Source organism: Saccostrea cucullata, unplaced genomic scaffold (genome assembly GCF_032062105.1).
Source record: "Saccostrea cucullata isolate Sc308-1 unplaced genomic scaffold, CSIRO_AGI_Scuc_v1 ctg49, whole genome shotgun sequence".
Classification (NCBI taxonomy): Eukaryota; Metazoa; Mollusca; class Bivalvia; order Ostreida; family Ostreidae; genus Saccostrea; species Saccostrea cuccullata.
Window position 1 is genome coordinate 976,457 of NW_026925976.1, and position 17,591 is coordinate 994,047.

General features: G+C 32.0%; 2 protein-coding genes across 2 annotated transcripts; both read left to right on the top strand.

Moving 5' to 3' along the window:
* The first annotated feature begins 356 nt into the window (after window positions 1-356).
* On the top strand, window positions 357-7,255 carry LOC134270254 (solute carrier family 28 member 3-like). The gene is made up of 12 exons (XM_062752456.1): window positions 357-558; window positions 824-928; window positions 2,154-2,548; window positions 2,677-2,821; window positions 2,949-3,140; window positions 3,352-3,513; window positions 4,155-4,280; window positions 4,663-4,793; window positions 4,957-5,125; window positions 5,221-5,484; window positions 5,774-5,954; window positions 6,056-7,255. The coding sequence occupies exons 2-12, from the start codon at window positions 851-853 to the stop codon at window positions 6,085-6,087; spliced, it is 1,875 nt and encodes a 624-aa protein (XP_062608440.1). The 5' UTR covers window positions 357-558; window positions 824-850; the 3' UTR covers window positions 6,088-7,255.
* A 2,101-nt stretch (window positions 7,256-9,356) lies between these two features.
* Window positions 9,357-16,358, top strand: LOC134270256 (solute carrier family 28 member 3-like). Its single transcript, XM_062752457.1, has 11 exons — window positions 9,357-9,459; window positions 9,633-10,024; window positions 12,023-12,167; window positions 12,249-12,440; window positions 12,532-12,693; window positions 12,835-12,960; window positions 13,156-13,286; window positions 13,452-13,620; window positions 14,670-14,933; window positions 15,609-15,789; window positions 16,304-16,358. Exons 1-11 carry the CDS (start codon window positions 9,427-9,429, stop codon window positions 16,339-16,341), a joined length of 1,833 nt encoding a protein of 610 aa, XP_062608441.1. The 5' UTR covers window positions 9,357-9,426; the 3' UTR covers window positions 16,342-16,358.
* Window positions 16,359-17,591: the final 1,233 nt, after the last annotated feature.

Consider the following 17,591-nt stretch of genomic DNA (forward strand, 5'->3'; position numbering starts at 1 on the left):
GTCTCATAGAACCCAGGTGACCAACAAGGCCGACGGGCATTTTGTTCCCATAAATATCATTTCTTTTCCTCGGAGTACTAGGCGGAAATCAATATCAGGATAAGCGATTAGATGCGCAAGTATTATTTGAGGACAATCTGTGAAAGACATGGGATTGAAGAAAAACAAGGAAACAATATCTTGATTCAATTAGGGTACATATCTTTTTCAGGAAGGTGAATTTTGGAATCGATATTTTAAAAATATTAAAAGTTGTTAGATAATAATTTTACAAACATCTTATGCTTTTTATATATATCTTGTAACTTGAATTTTAACTTTTTTAAAAATAAATTTTAAAGCTATTACATAAAAATACCTTACAAGGTATTGGAGGAATGATTGTAATCGATTTAAAAAAAATAAATCCTACTGCTTAGGTGAGCTAAAGGTGAGTGATAAAAAATAAGTTAAAAGTTGTGTACCAGTATACCTTGGATACCAAAGAATTCAGATGCACTGATATGTACATTGGGTGTACATTGGTGATTTCAATGTTTCAGTTTACTCCATTTAGCGGTAAGTAAGACGGGTAACAGGGATAATTTTAAAATCGAGTTATTTCACATATTTTGTTTTATCTCGTCTTTGTTTTATTTAAAAAATAAGCATGTAGCACTTGGGACCTTTTTTTATATTCTCATCTAAATATAGATTTAATCTTATTTATGCTATATGCTAATTTTTCATTAGTATCATCGCCTTACAACCGTTTCAAACCGATATATTTTAAGAATTATTTCGTAATATTGAATATTATCAAAGGTTAATGTCATTTTCACAGAATTAGCTTTCCCATTGATCTGTAACGATGAGTAAAGAAGACAATCCGCTGGAAATAAAGCTCTCAAACGGAGGGGAGATAAACAATGGATATACTGCAACAGATGTAAGTACATGTATTTCTTTAAGGGGAGACAGGACACATGTCACATGACTTAAAAGACATATTACGTCATAATCGGTAATGATATACATGTTAAACGTTGTTAAAATCAACAGTTCTTGTGTAATGTTATTCTAAATTCTAAAATTGTTTTTTAAACATTTAGTTTAAGAATATATTATTTATAAAATTTTTAAAGATCTTGCCATCATTTAGATATTGTGAAGTTGCCCAATCCACACATTTGTTTCTCTTTACCCTGCAGTTTGACGTCAGTGACGTCATAGACGTAGTGTTTGAATTTTCAGTGCAGCGAGATCAAGTACACACACTTGTCATGATCAGTTTTATTTCATAATAAACAGGTCACAGTCAATGTATCGTGATAAATTTTTAAAGCAGATTTTTTAAAATTAATATTTTTCGTGTTTAGTAGCAGAGAGTCTCTCTGTTTAGATAATTTTGAATGTTTATGTCTTCGTGAGACGTCACGGTTGATTTCCCGCACTCGGAAAATACGAACGTGAAGCGTTTTTATCATGCTTACGTCTAATTCAACGATGTCCTTTGCGATATTGAGGTAAGCTTCACCCTGTAATATTTATGCAGTAAATAATTACGATGAAGGACTGACATTCAATCGTAAATTTAGAAATATTTTTTTCCAAATGAGGTTTTTGTCGTTGAAGCTGCCTTGAAAAATGCAGAAATTATCCCAACCAAATACTATATGAAATTAAAACAATTGCTTTCAGATAATTTAAACACTATGACTATTCTGAAATATTTGATTATATAGTGTTATTTATTATATTTATCGTTTGTGCGTAAAAATTCGCATTATGGACTCCGTTATGGGCCCGTAAACATGAAGTATCTAAACTCCATACAAACTCTAAACAGGGCGGTATTTGTGGGGCAATATCTTTTAAATAAGTCAAGAAATCCCATGACAGGACCGTTTTAAAATGTTAAGTACATATTAAATTAGTAATATAAAAAAATATGAAAAAAATTCACTGACAGGAATTTTTTCAGCGAAAGGTCCTGTTCCTCCTTAAATTTTCTATCGTTTAAACTTTTTTTTCTTCAAATTTGTTATAATATTAGTAACAATTACGATAAATGGTTTGTGAATACTATCCTCTTTTTTCAATAAATAAACATCACAATTCGTTTTATGAATAAAACGTTTTCAGTTCTAATTATCAACTCTTTGATTTTTCAGCAAGATGAAAGCACAAAACCTGGTTCGTCTAACCAGACCTCTACAGAAATCAAAATAGAACACGAAGAGTCCGAGGATTTTAATGGATGTGCTAAGATAGCGGATAAAATCCAAAAGGCAGTCGATGCTATTTTTAGCAAACATCGGAGTGAAATTAAATTTGGATTCCAAATCCTCCTGCTGCTGCTGTATTTTGCATACTTTGGCTATGCTATGTACTATAGGTTTGGTGACGAGGGTTCGATTCGTCTTCTTGTTTGTACGATAATAGGAGTGATTCTTCTGTTGATCTACGTATCACAACGACTGATGGGATCCAAATTTCAAATGAAACCAAAGGAGAAATCATTCAATAAAAAGAACAGAATAAGAAAATTTAAGCGATATACAGGAAGGTATTTGTTAATATTTTATTATCATTGTCACTAATATTCACTATATCATTCTTCCTATGGTTATATACGTTTAACCTTTGACACGTTTCTTTAATGAATTGTATCATTTTTTAAAAATATTTTCCTAGATCCCTGATGGTAGCTGTGTTTATTATATTAACTGCATACATAATTTATGATGTACTCCTTGAGTATCCAAAAAATGCTGTGTCAGTCGCTGGACTTGCCTTATATGTCATCATCTTCTACATATTTTCAAAAAACCCAGCCAAGGTATTTTTTTATTCATATTTGATTATTTATTTGTATCTTAATAAAAAAAAATGCAATGCGCAATTTTTTAGAAAAAGATGGCAATTGATGTACCCTGGTGATTATACTTTAATAATTTTTTTCCAAGGTGAGATGGAGACCGGTGTTCTGGGGCTTTGCTTTACAGTACATTTTTGCCCTCGTCATACTCAGAACGCAGTGGGGGTACGATGCATTTTCTTGGCTTGGTGACCGAGTCACAGAATTTCTTAACTATTCTGATGCTGGTGCAATTTTTGTATTTGGAGAGCTTTATACAAATCACTTTTTTGCATTTAAGGTAGGTCTTTTTAGAAGATTTTTAACAAATGTTTTAATGGTTAAAGATTCTTTCAAAGCACGATATTGATTTGAGACAAGTTAACCTTTAAGCATTGGTGCACTGCGTTAATGCTTATCTATAACCTTCAAAATCACTATATATATAAAAAGTACTTCCATAAAATATGTTTTCTTAAGTTTTATAAATAGAAGCAATTCTCTGACTACAGGTTCTCCCGGTAGTGGTTTTCTTCTACACCGTTACGTCTGTGCTCTACTACTTAGGAATTATGCAGGTCATTGTCAAAAGGATGGGGATGTTTCTTGCATTCTGTCTTGGAACAACAGCCGCTGAGTCTCTGAACGCTGCAGGAAACATATTTGTTGGAATGGTAAATCATAAAAAGAGGATGTTGTTTAAACAAACAGACATTTTGGCGAAGCAAATAGTTTAATTTTTGATGTACGTTTTAAAAAAACAAAGAAACCAAAGGATATCAAGTTTTGACTAAATAAATAGCATCAGAACATCTTTTATACAACTTTACCCCACGATAAATTTAATCCAGGTTTTTTTGACATCATAGACAGCTGCTAGTGAATCTGAGAGTGTAACTTTGTAAGTAAATTAATGCCTTGTCATGAACCCTTTGAAAAATTGTTTGTTAAAATCATTCTGACCTCAAAGGTGATAATAACTCCTCCATGGCATCTGATCCCATCTCAGATATTTTCGAGGATTGTGTTTTCTTTATCCTGTTTGTATTGTTCAAGTGGACTTTTGCGCTTTCTGTTCGTTATCTTCAATTTTCAACACAAAGGCATTTTAATTCAGATCACTAGCATACAACTTGATGGAAAAATCACATAAAAATCAAATTTTTTTTAACATTTTGAAAGTGATACACCTTTTCAACCTTACTGAGATCTTATCTTAATTATAATTTCGGTGAATGATTTTAAGGTGTTTGCACAATGTCCACTTATTTGCTCTTTTTGTATAATGTATAATAACGCCGTATTTGGTTCGTAGACAGAGGCACCGTTGATGATTAAGCCTTTCCTCGAAGATATGACAAATTCGGAGCTACATGCGGTGATGACTGGAGGTTTTGCTACAATCGCTGGGTCTGTGCTTGGGGCATACATCAGTTTTGGTGTACGTTGTGTCATATTTACTCTTTTGTCAATGTATTTTTTTTATCAACATACGCATTAAAGACGCTAGAAAACGCTTCATTCTGTTAGTACCACCATGTATTTTAAAAACTTTATTTATTAAACATTTTTATTTAACAATGAGTATTTGATTGAGAAGTAAAGCAATTGGATAACCTTATACAATAATTTAAAACCTAGCTGTAAACTCTTTGTCATACCTTCATCTTCAACTTCACTCAATATAACTTATTTTCTCCATCCGTGAGTCTACTCTCTTTTTTTTTAAATATAAAAAACAAACAATTTATTGTAAAATTATGGACATTTATTAGAATGCCAGACAAATTAACCATATTAGTCTGTGTCTTCTTGCTAAATAGGTCCCGGCTAGCCATCTCATCTCGGCGTCCGTGATGTCTGCTCCTGCCGCACTTGCTATCTCAAAACTCGCTTACCCTGAAACTGAGCAGACCAGAACTAGCAAGAAAGATTTTGACAAGATGGGCAAATCGTGAGTTATCTTAGAATTCAATGTCATATAAGTTTACTCTAAACAGGTCCAAACTGCATGAATTCTTGTTTATCATTGTTTGTATTTTGAATTATATTTATTATTCACCTTCTTCTATTTTGTCTAATATTTTATTATGTGATGTACTTGCATCTTTGCTTAGAACCGACAGAAATGTGATAGAAGCCATTTCGTCAGGAGCGAGTAACTCAGTAAAGATAGTAGCCGCCATTGCTGTGAATGTTATGGCCTTTCTCTGTGTACTAGAGTTTATCAATATGACATTGGACTGGTTTGGAGCCCGTGTTGGAGTGGATGGTCTCTCTTTTCAGGTTAGCCTATTTTCCCCTCTGGATATTTCAAATGGAGATTAGATTTCAGTGAATTCCAAATCAAATTATCAATGCAAATGCAATATTCTTTGCAGTTGATCTGTTCCTATGTGTTCTACCCGATCGCTTTCTTTATGGGGACGGATATACCGGACTGTCGTCGTGTGGCGGAACTGATCGGCATCAAAACCTTCACCAACGAGTTCGTGGCTTACAAAGAGCTGTCCCATCTCATTGAAAATAAGAAGAATTTTACAGATTATAAAGCTGTCTGGAACTCTTCTTCGGACTGGCATTATCAAGGGGAGAATATCATTTTACCATACGTTAATCAGACCCTAAGGAAAGGAATTATATCTGTATGTACAATGTATTGCTTTTGCAACAATAGTTCTTCGGCAGAATCTAAATCAGATATCATAAATGTAAATTAGAAAATCTATTTTGAAAATGGGTTTGCATTAACGAGGATTACCTTTTTTGTGCAAACGAACTACTTTGGGTTTTAGTCGGATCCATGGACATATCATCCTTAATTTAAGAAATAGAATGGGTTTGCACAACGACATTTACACTTTAATGTTAAAGAACACTAAAATCTCTTGACAGAAAATAATTCTTTTAAAATGCTACTATTTATTTTTTTAGGACAAGTCTGAAGTTATAGCTACATACGCCCTGTGTGGTTTCTCCAACATAGGATCGATGGGGATATTTCTGGGCGGTATGTCGGCCCTAGTTCCTTCAAGACGAGGAGATCTGTCCAAGATCGTCGTCAGAGCTATGGTGGCTGGCAATGTCGCATGTTTCCTAACCGGATGTATAGCAGGTATATTATTATAAAGAGCTTAAATAATCTATTATCTTAGTTTCCTTTCTTACCTTGAATAAAAATTGAACTGAAATAAATTTACTTTAATCTGTTCCTAGGTTTACTGTATAAAGACTACGATACAACCTAGCCTCGTTTTATACTTACAAGATGAGGAGAATAAACATTTAAAAAATGGCAATGTAACTCCGGTGGAATCATCATATCACTGTGGAAAGGGGTGACGATTCAAAATGCATTGTACAGAGAAAAGTTTATGATTGAAACTATTTAATTAACTAATTGATGCTGTGCTCCCTGTAAGCCTGTATGTCTTAATTAAGACCTTTTCTCTTTTGTTTGAACAGTTTAAAGAAATCATCATTGATAGCTTTGCTTTGTCAGCTTAGTAGTCGCCTATATATGTGCAGATTATAAGTATATTAAGACGAAGTTGAAATAACGAAAGGTTTACACTAGAATACTACTACATGCTTGTTATTCTGAGGTTCATAGTTATCGTCATGTTACATCTATTGTTTGAATAGTAGTAACTGTTACATGTAATAAAAGAATAATGAAATATTCTGATTTTAGAAATGATGTTTATTAACAAAATATGTGCTATATAAAACTTTGTTGTTTTTTTTTCATTAATTACACATGTATCTACTTCAAATGGCTTGCTTTATATCATTTTATAGATCGAGTTCAATTCGAGACTCGCGGTAACCATATCAAATCGTAATGATTTATTACATAAATTGCTGTATATGGGACATTGCTAGAGTTGTGTAAAATAAGACAAATGTGTGTAGACTGAATCCAGAGATTTTATCTTTGACTTGCAAATATATATACAGCACAGTTCTGTCGATTTTGGTAAAAAAAAACTTTCACAAAAGTTTACCTATACGTGATGCTGTATAGGTCATTAAAGCAGGTACATCAATATGCCATATGCTAAAACTTAGATCCTGTGTAAGTTATCAATATGTGGGATTTGGAAAAATAAAATTAGAAAATACATGTTGTAGTTTGTGTCATATATTTGTGTAATCCACGATACTTGGATTGAAATATGTTCAAATTAAAATAATCTCGAAAAATATATTGCGTTGAATGAAATGACAAAAATGTGTTTTATTCATATTGTTTATTTACAAGGTTTTGATTTAGGTAAGGATTAAATATGGTTTAGGTATGGTTGAATGAAAGTCACATTTTAACATGATCAAAGTGAAAGCAATTGGTAGTGATATTTAAAAATGTTCCCGTGTCATAACTTCAGAAATCCTTTAATAAAATTCATTCACACATGCTAGTTGTTGTTGGTTAAGGTAACCTTGCGATTACAGAATGTATAGTTTGACTGTTCAATTGATATCCGTTGAAAACTGATATATTCAACGGTTACTGAAATATTCAACTACTGTTTTCTGTTCACTTTTGAATCAATTCGCAACTGAAATTTTTTTCTGGACAATATTTTTAAGTTCACCCTCCTTGATTACATTTGTATCTTGGCATGTTTAATGATGAGAGGATTGTGTTAATTTTTCACCTTTGTATATTTTCACACACTTCATTGAAATCCATTGTGCATGATCATAGCTCGAAAATTTAAAAGGCACTATAAAATGCATCAAAAAGGGTTCAAACATTCTTTTTTTTAAACCATAAATCCAGCAAACTAAACTTTGTTTTTAAATAAAGTTTTCATAAATCCACAGGGTCAATAACACGTCATTTCCGGAAATATCCTTTTCCTTAGTCTTCTTAGTTGGTTCTTATCCACATTAAAGACTTTTAAAAAATCAAAATGATCCCCTATCTGTGATGTTTATGAACTAAAATAATCAAGGTAATGCCTTTTACCTGTTCTCGCACTGACCTAGATATTCTAGATATTTTGATTGCTAGGGTTGTTCATACGAAATTTTAAGGCTTAAATGTGTATTAAAGGTGTATACACCTTAAGACTAGAACTTGTTACTTGATTTCTAAGGCAAGCCTTACATTTTGAAACTACTGCTTTGTAACCTGATCGTTTTCTATTGGTTTGCTTTGTTGTACTAGGAGAAAAATAACAATACATTGATGTATGGTTTTATTCTTATTTATATAGGGTTCCATAAAGTTTAATTTTTAAAGTGAAGAATAAACAGGCAGATGGTTTTGAAATATTCAGAAACTAGATTCTTAACTCGGGCCGAGATGATTTTTTTTGTAGTTCTCAACATCACTTTGATATTTATCTTTAAATCACATACGGAGTGTATAAGGATATATATATATATATTTGTATAGGATGTGTTTGATAATCATAACAATAACATTTATAGAACCTTGCAGTGTTTAACAAGGATTGATTTTAGAATACCTAGTTATCAAAAGAACATCGTCAACCTTCTTAATTAACTGGCTAGCAATATTCTAATCTTTAAGAGCTTTACACTGTAATTTTATTTAATAATCTCATCTTAAGCGTCAAATGTTCTTCCTGGTTGGTAATACAGTCAGGCAAAATGGCCGTGTCCTTTAATTCTTAACTGCGCGTGAAACTGAGATAACCGACGAAGACAACAAATCCTTTATTTATTGATTTATTTATTCATTTACAGCAAAACTCGGTTATAACGAAGTCACTGGGACCTATGAAATTACTTCGCTATATCCGTAATTCGTTATAACCGTATAATAAAGTCATTAAATTCATATTGCTGGGGATCCATTTTTTTTAATTGGTTTATTTTTCAATTGTGTAATGTTTCGCAATGTGTCTTTGAAAAAAAAATAGCAGTAAAAGGGTGAGAAATGGAAAATGTAGGTGCAATTGAATATGTGTTATTTTGTTCGACCAGCATATATAAATCATATATATTAAACCTAAGTCAATTTTTAGTAGGTAACTTTTACATCAATTGCGGCACATTTGCATACACATCCAAATGCAAACCATTACAAATAAGAGTGATCCCTAAGTGCCGTTTGGCCTTGCAGGCGGCACAATAAAACAGTAAATGCGTACAAGTAGCACCACTCTCCTTTGTTTACATGTTGAAATATCTTTGTATCCAGGTTTTTGTAATGGTAATGCGAGATTGATAACCCCGGAATACTGATGTCTAAAGGAGCAACTTTAGCTAACCGGGTACTTATGTATTACATAATGTCAAATTTTCAAAACAGAGTGTTCTTTTAAAATGTGTTCCTTTTTCTTTATGGTGAACAAAAGTAATATTGGATTTTCTATTTGGAAAAGACAATGTTCAAAGGGAGCAGAGGTATGAGACTTAGACCACTTTTTGATTTTCATTTCCGGTTGCATGTTAAAATCCAATATTTTTTCTTGAACGCCATCTTCTTGCAATAAATTATAGCTAAAAGTTTTTTTTCTCTATTTTCAGGATATGTTTGATTAACAGGACCTGTATAGATTTTTAAAATTTCTCATAGAAAAAACATTACCAGACTTGAAAGAAGCAACATGGAGAAAGATAATAGACTCAACACAGCAGACGTTTGTATTTTGAAATATACCCAGATTTTTACCATGAATGGTTTTGCTAATTTATAATTCCAGGTTTAGAATTTTTTATCATTACATGCAAATTATATCCCCATAACATATGCGTTTATAGCCAATTGCTTCTTTCCTGAAAAAAATATATACTTTATTATTTTGCTTATCAGAATTGTTCTAAAACAAATCAAGCAAATACTCCATCTCAAACTACAATCAACGTGGAATATGAGAGGGATGAAAAATACAACAGAATTGCACTGCTGGCCATAAAAATCCAGACATCGGTCTATTTTGTTTTAAACAAACATAAAACCAAAGGCATCCGTGGGCTCAGACTTCTTCTCCTGCTGCTGTACTTCGTCTATTTTGGATACGCCATGTACTTCAAGTTTGAAGACGAGGGCTCGATACGACTTCTCGTTTGTTCTATTTTTGGAACAATCATTCTTCTTTATATCCAACTCAAACAATTACCTATATCCAAGACGGGTGTTTTCACCTGTCTAAAACAGGTCTTCAGAACCAACAATGCCAGAACCTTAAAAAAGTACATGAGGAGGTAAATAATGATATCCAGAAATAATTAATAATAATATTGATATTTTTTGCCTATTTGTAAAATTTAAATCGTTCGGTGAATAACAAAATACAATAATTGAATTGAACATTTCATGAATTTTAATAAATTAAATATTTTATGGTATATTCATAATTTAAAATTCATTATATTTATCCGAAAATAACATCAGTTGAATTTTTTCCGAAGATTTCTCCCAAAAAATCGAATAATATATGTTTAGAAAATACAGTTAAATTACCGGTATTTTCTAAAAAATAATTATACGGATTTTATGAAAATGAAAGGATTTGAAATATTAAGGCTTCATCAAAGTAATAAAACCTTTTTTAAAAATACATTCGAAGCTTTAAGCATTTTGGACTGCCTTTTTAATTCTTTTTAGGTCTTTCCACCTTTCTGTGGAAAGACCTCTTGAAATGCTTCTGTTTCTTTTTATTTTATTTCTCCCCTTAGCTTTTGAGACGGTAAGACTTATCGAAAAACTTTTTAGTTCATGATACTGGATATATAAAGTTATTCTGAAAAACGACCCCGTATGTTTTAACTTCTACCCCTTACGCAGTTATTGGCCCTTTCACCGTTAAGCTTGTTATCGCTACTCCTCAGAAACCGTAAACCGTAGAGATACAAAACCTTCACCATTGTCTTCAACTAATTTAGGAGACTTTTCAATCTATTCATTGCGAAAGTTTTCTTTGAACCCTTCAATGAGTAATTGCCCCTGAAAGTTTATAAATTTTACAAAAAATTAAAAATTTTCAAAACGAAAAGTCGTAGAGACATGAAACCAACTGCATAACATTCAATGACCTTTTGCCTTCAAATTCATTTCAAGGTCAAAGTTCAAGGTCATTCCAATTATGAGAAATAAATTTCTCTTAATAGCTCTTATGTCCTTAAACATATACTATCTATCTTATGTCTTTAATATGTACTTTTGAAGCTCTTTAGAAGATATAATTCTTGGCCCCTAAGATTGACCCTTTAAAAAATTGTTGCCCCTTGTGCTAAAAACCCTTGTTATCGCTACTCCTCTGAAACCGTAAACCGTAAAGGTATGAAACCTTCACCAATGGCTTTGCCTAATTATGGGGACTCTTCAATCTATTCATTGCGAAAGTATTCGGTGACCCCTTCAATGAGTTATTGCCCCTGAAACTTTTTGAATATTACAAATAATTAAAAATTTTCAAAACGACAAGTCATAGAGACATGGGACCAACTGCATAAGATTCATTGACTTTTGACCTTCAAATTCATGTAAAGGTCAAAGGTCAAGGTCATTCCAAAAATGAGAAATTTTGCTCTTTTTATATCTCTTTTGTCTTTCAACATATACTTAATGTCTATGCGTCATTAATATGTACTCATAAAACTGTTTCAAAGATTTCACTCTTGTCCCCTAATATTAACCCTTTTAAAAGTTATTGCCCCTTGTGTGAAAAACCTTGTTATCACTACTTCTCCGAAACCGTAGACTGTAGAGACACCAAACCTTTACTAATATCTTAAGGGTCTTTAGGCTTTACAAAACTGTATAAGTGCAAATGTATCTGATGACCCCTTATATGAGTTATTGCCCTTTAAGTTCTTTGTACTTACTATAAATCCTTATAACTAGAAAACTATACGTCATAGAAGCATGGGGGCAACTGCATTGTGACCCTTGACATTTGACCTTGAAATTTTTTTCAAGGTCAAAGGTCAAGGTCATTATTATTATTTTTTTTTAATTTTCATTTTTTCTATGCTTTAAGAGATTTTTGGTTTCTTTTTCATGGAATTTAATTTTTAGGAGTCAGGTATAAAACAAATTTAAAATTCAAAGAAGGTGGAAAGACCTCTTATTGTTCTGTGAACAATAAGTCTCCTAGTTTTGAATATTTGTTCTTCATAAACATATCATTAATTTACATGTCTACTCATTATAAAACTACCGTCTCGATCTCCATCTGCATGCATGTTATTTTTGTCTAGATTATTGATGGTGTCTGTGTTTGTTTCGCTTTCTGTATACATCGTCATTGATGTTTTACTGGACTATCCACAAAACTCAGTGTCTGTTGCTGGCTTGATTTTATACATCATCATTTTCTACGTATTTTCGAAAAGCCCTGCCAAGGTAAAATAAGCACCCAAAATTAACGTGCGTAAATTTGAAAGACAACATATCAACTGATGCTTTTTTATACGTTGTTTAAAGGTGAAGTGGAGACCAATTTTCTGGGGCTTTGCCCTGCAGTATATATTTGCCCTCGTCATACTCAGAACGAAGTGGGGCTACTTAGCATTCCAATGGCTAGGTGATCGGATCTTAGAATTTCTAAACTTTTCCAATGCTGGTGCCATGTTTGTCTTTGGTGATCTTTACACCAATCACCTTTTTGCATTTAAGGTATAGTATATCTGCAAGAAATTCTCTTATATAACTGCAGAAAACTAGTGAGGTTGATAAAACCTAAATGATTGTTTTGCCTTTGATACAGGTTTTGCCAGTGGCTGTTTGGTTCTGTTCCGTAATTTCCGTTCTCTATTACCTTGGTGTCATGCAGGTCGTCATTAAGAGGATGGGCATGTTCCTGGCATTCTGCTTGGGAACCACACCGGCAGAGTCCTTGAATGCTGCAGCAAATATATTCCTAGGCATGGTACATGTAAAACACAGAGAGAAAAAAAAACATTTGCTGTATAAAACACTTTTCAGGATTTCAATTTTTTTTTCACTTTTCACAAAAAGTAAACTGTAAGGAAAAATTGGTTTGAAAGTATGTCTTCATTCTTGTGTGTAGACTGATGGCCCACTGATGCTTCAGCCATTATTAGAAGATATGACAAGCTCCGAGCTACATGCTGTGATGACAGGGGGATTCGCCACAATCGCTGGATCTGTTCTTGGAGCCTACATTAATTTTGGTGTACTTATATCTATTTTAACCATATTTATTAGTAAATATATGAACTTCTCCTCTACAAAATTGATCCAAGCAATAAATTCAAGTTAATAATTGTTTAGCCAAGTGACTTTTCTTTATATAACATTTCCCTAGATTTACACTACATTTTCCGATTTCTATTTGAATAGTTGAAACATATTCATTTCTCTTTTTAAGGTGCCTGCAAACCATCTTATCACAGCCTCTGTCATGTCAGCACCAGCTGCTCTGGCCGTCTCTAAACTTGCTTACCCGGAAACGGAAATGACGAAAACAAACCTTTATGACTTTGACAAAATGGGGAAATCGTCAGTATTTTTAATGAAATTCCTCTATGTAGTATAAAACAATTACGTCTAATCTACATACAAGTTCGATAATTCTATCAAACGTCAACATTAAACGTTTACAAAAGTCTTCAAATATTATATACATGTAATTATTAGTTTACAGAATTGTAAATCACTATTTAGAACGGACAGAAATATCATAGAAGCCATTTTGTCAGGGGCGTGGAACTCAATCAAGATCATAACTGCTGTTGCTGTAAATGTAATGGCATTTCTGAGTGTTCTTGAATTTGTAAACATGACCTTGGATTGGTTTGGAGAACGTGTTGGAATTGAAAGTCTGTCTTTTCAGGTTTGTTTGAATTTTTGTGCCCCCAAAAACCGAAGATTTAGAAGTGTAATATTTTTTCTCTGTCTCCATCTGTTTGTCCGCGAATATTTCAACCTTAAAAATAACATTAAATTGGTTTTGAAAACAACTAGGACTTTCATACTGATCTACATGCGTATATTGTGGGACACTTCCTTTGGGTACCAATTTATTTGGCCTTTTAAATTTGATCTCGATCTTTGAACAGCTTTGCAAAGTTTTAACAAACTTTATTTTTGGTCATAACAATAAATTGTTAGTGCGTCGCATTCATGCTTTGACAATTACTTGTAAATGTTTTTTTTTTATTGATGGAATGTTATCTTGGGTACCAATATTTACTACTCTTTGACTTTGGTCTTGCAATTTTGCTTACTTTTAAAAATTATTTATCTTGTTTATAGTTTTCTAATGATTTCATATTTCACATTTGTTCTCCTTGTGATAAGAACTTCCTTTGACTACCCTCAATGTTAATTTTTGAACTTTGATTTTGAATTTGACCCACTTTTATTATTTTTTTTACTATAAGCATTCATATTTCACATATGTATACTTAATACGACCTTGCTCAGGGTAGTAACAAGATTGTAGTTTGGCCTTATCCATTGAGTTTGACATACTTTTGAAAAAAAATTATTTTGGCCATAAATTTTAAAATGTTTAAATGAATGGTGCTTGAACTCCAATATGTTACAGTGTGTCCTTGTGACAAAACTGTCTTTCAGTACACACCATTTAGACTTTATATTGACCTTGGAGTTCACTTAGTTTTAGAAAACGTTTCCAGTGAACATAATTTCTTAATGGTTGATACGAGGAATGTTATGTATCAAAAATATACATGTAAATTGTATGTTCCTTTTAACAAGACCTTTCTTTGGCTACCTTAATTTTTGACCTTGAACACGAAGTTTGACAAACAACTCTTTATACATCCAGAGACGGTAAATGAGAGAAATTTGTTGCACTGAATTAAAAACAAAAGTTGAAAAAGTTCTGTGAAAAAAACAGCTACTTAATTCTTTCAGTTGATCTGTTCCTATGTGTTCTATCCGATCGCTTTCTTTATGGGGACGGATATACCGGACTGTCGTCGTGTGGCGGAACTGATCGGAATCAAAACCTTCACCAACGAGTTCGTGGCGTATGCAGAGCTCTCTCACCTTATAGCTAACAAAAAGACTTTCATGTTATACACAGCACACTGGAATTCATCCTCCGCCTGGTTCTATAAGGGAGAGGATATTTTTCTTCCATATTCCAATCAGACATTAAAAAATGGAATAATATCGGTAAATAAAGGGGCATGAATACAGTTATATAAAATACATTTTTTTTAGCTAAAATATTTCATTTTTTATTTTTTTTTAGTTGTCGAGATACAAGACAAAACACTTCCATTATTTGTTTATGTAAACAATAAAAAAGGAAGAAGTTTTTGATTTGCATTCTCGTTATAAATATGATATGTTCCATATGCCTTTGTAAATCAATAAATGATGTTCAAATTTTTGCTAATCATTTTTATTGCCTTATTTAGAAATTGTAAAAATTTAAACTGGTTTTCAAAAAATTAGTTGAAACTGTGTTCATGTCCCTTTAAATAATAATCATTATAATGATTACAAAGAAGGCCGATTAGAGCAAAACAACTCCATAATGATACACAATACCAAGATTGAAAACAAACGAAACCAAATGATCATGAAAAATATACATTTCACTTTTAAACAGGCCTATAGCTAAGAATTTCAGTGGTATGAATAATTTATACCAGAATAGAAAAGGTATACTCCAGTATTACATGAAATAAGGTACTGCTTATATAAGTATCATGTCTATGATATGACATACTCCTCTTGTTTACTAAGCAGGAAAGATTTTACTCTTTATTGTAATGTTTTTGAATGACTTTTAAAGAATTTACTCTGGAAAGTTCTGCTAATTTTTTAATTTTTGTATTTCAGAATAAATCTGAGGTAATAGCTACATATGCTTTGTGTGGATTTTCAAATTTTGGATCCATGGGCATACTTCTAGGCGCTATGACAGCTTTGGTTCCTTCAAGACGAGGTGATATGTCCAAAATCATTCTTAGAGCAATGATAGCAGGAAATGCCGCTTGTTTCCTAACAGGATGTATTGCAGGTATGGCATAGATAGTCAGCTAATAAGTTTCATTTTCTGGTGATATACCATGATTGGTTGTTTTCACAACTTTCAATTACAGCTTACCAATTTGTCTACAAAAAATATACATTTGCTATTAAAGAAAATAGTTTTAAAAAAAGACTTTTTCTATCTAGAAAGCATGTAGTAGAATTGCATTGATATTGATGTTTTATTTCTCATTTTCAGGATAAGTCCACTTATAGAATTCGAAGCTTGATAAAAAATATATAATTTTTTCCCTCAAGGAAAGAAGTATGGTTTCTATACAAATCTTGCCCTGTGATTTTCTAAACATGAAACTGGTGTAAAAGATGAAAAAAAAATATATATTATTTTTCTCACATGTGCTTTAAATGTAATTGTGACATCATAAACATGTTAACTTAACGGTTGTATGACCTGGATTATTACAATGACCATGGACCTAGGTTTAATTGATATGTTAAAACAGAAAGGCATAAAATAAATTGATAATGTTCTTTTTATTCAGGTTTACTTTATAAAGATTATGGAACTGGAGCAACATAGTTTGAAAGAAGATTAAGTCTTAAAACCTTTAAGACTTTATATTTTGTTCAAAAATTGAAAGACATATTTCAAAATTAGTTTTAAGGCATAGCTTGTACTTTGATTTATATTTTAACAATAAAATGATTTTTTTTTCTTCACTGAATACATGTATTTGTTTTTTTTATTTCCTTCATTGCTGTATCTATGATAAGTATTTGCAACATCTTGTTCAGTGTATAAATTCTAATTTCAACATTTTCTAATCGGCTATATCATCGTCTATATCATCAAATATTGTCAGCACGGATGACCTTAAAATGCATACAGGATGCAAAAGAGCTTGTAGGGTTTGCTCTTATTGCATAACAAAGTCAATACATGTACGAAAGCGGCATTCAATATTTTGCTAAATTCATATGAAGGTTACTGCAGAAGTTTGAAGTTTTGTCTGTATAAACAGACGCTTGGTTCCTCTGAAAGGACAAAAAAAAATTGTCATAAATATCTGACCTGCCGTTAGTGGTTTATAGAAGGGAATTACATCTGGTAGCAAAGTAAACATCAACGTTAGATAAGGATATCCTTGTGTTTCTGGGGGATAAGATCTTGATAGCCTTTATCATCAGGTATTATACCTTTAGCTGCACCTTATGGATTGTTAACTTATATACTGAAGTATCAATAAATTTTATATATTGCACTATGAAAATATACCATTTCTTTAACTTCTCGTAACATATGTTACAAATTGTTTGAAATATGTGCAATTTACTTAAAGAAATCAAGCATATAATGTACATGTACATAAAAGAGTATAAAGCAAACGTGCTCATGACGATATAAGGGAGTTCAATCTAAAAGGTAGTTGATGAATTCTTTATATTGGCAAAGCATGACCAAAAATAACACCTTGTACTTATATTTTTAAACTTTTACCACTTATTTTCAATACCATTGACAATATACATTCTGTTAACCGACCCCATTTAAGGTAAACGATCTTTTTTATGAAGGTGAAAGTCATTTTGTCTATAGCTTACCTAAGGTATCTCAGTACCTATATAAAGTTGATTTTAATAGTACATACCTTTGTTTAATCTATTTATAACATTTCATTCATTATTTTTGTGAAATTTGTTATGAGAGAGTAAAATTATTAGATTCGAAAAATCTTTAGAGACCCTTTAGAAATAGACAACCAATTTCAAAAAAAAAAACTTCTCGTACATACATTGTATGTAGAGTAAAAATAATCCATGTGTGGTATG

Coding starts and splice junctions, on each gene's coding strand:
- LOC134270254 (XM_062752456.1), top strand. CDS start 851: ATGAGTAAAGAAGACAATCCGCTGGAAATAAAGCTCTCAAACGGAGGG. Junction 3,141..3,351: donor ATCACTTTTTTGCATTTAAG/GTAGGTCTTTTT, acceptor CTCTGACTACAG/GTTCTCCCGGTAGTGGTTTT. Junction 4,281..4,662: donor GGGCATACATCAGTTTTGGT/GTACGTTGTGTC, acceptor CTTGCTAAATAG/GTCCCGGCTAGCCATCTCAT.
- LOC134270256 (XM_062752457.1), top strand. CDS start 9,427: ATGGAGAAAGATAATAGACTCAACACAGCAGAC. Junction 9,460..9,632: donor ATAGACTCAACACAGCAGAC/GTTTGTATTTTG, acceptor TTTGCTTATCAG/AATTGTTCTAAAACAAATCA. Junction 12,441..12,531: donor ATCACCTTTTTGCATTTAAG/GTATAGTATATC, acceptor CCTTTGATACAG/GTTTTGCCAGTGGCTGTTTG.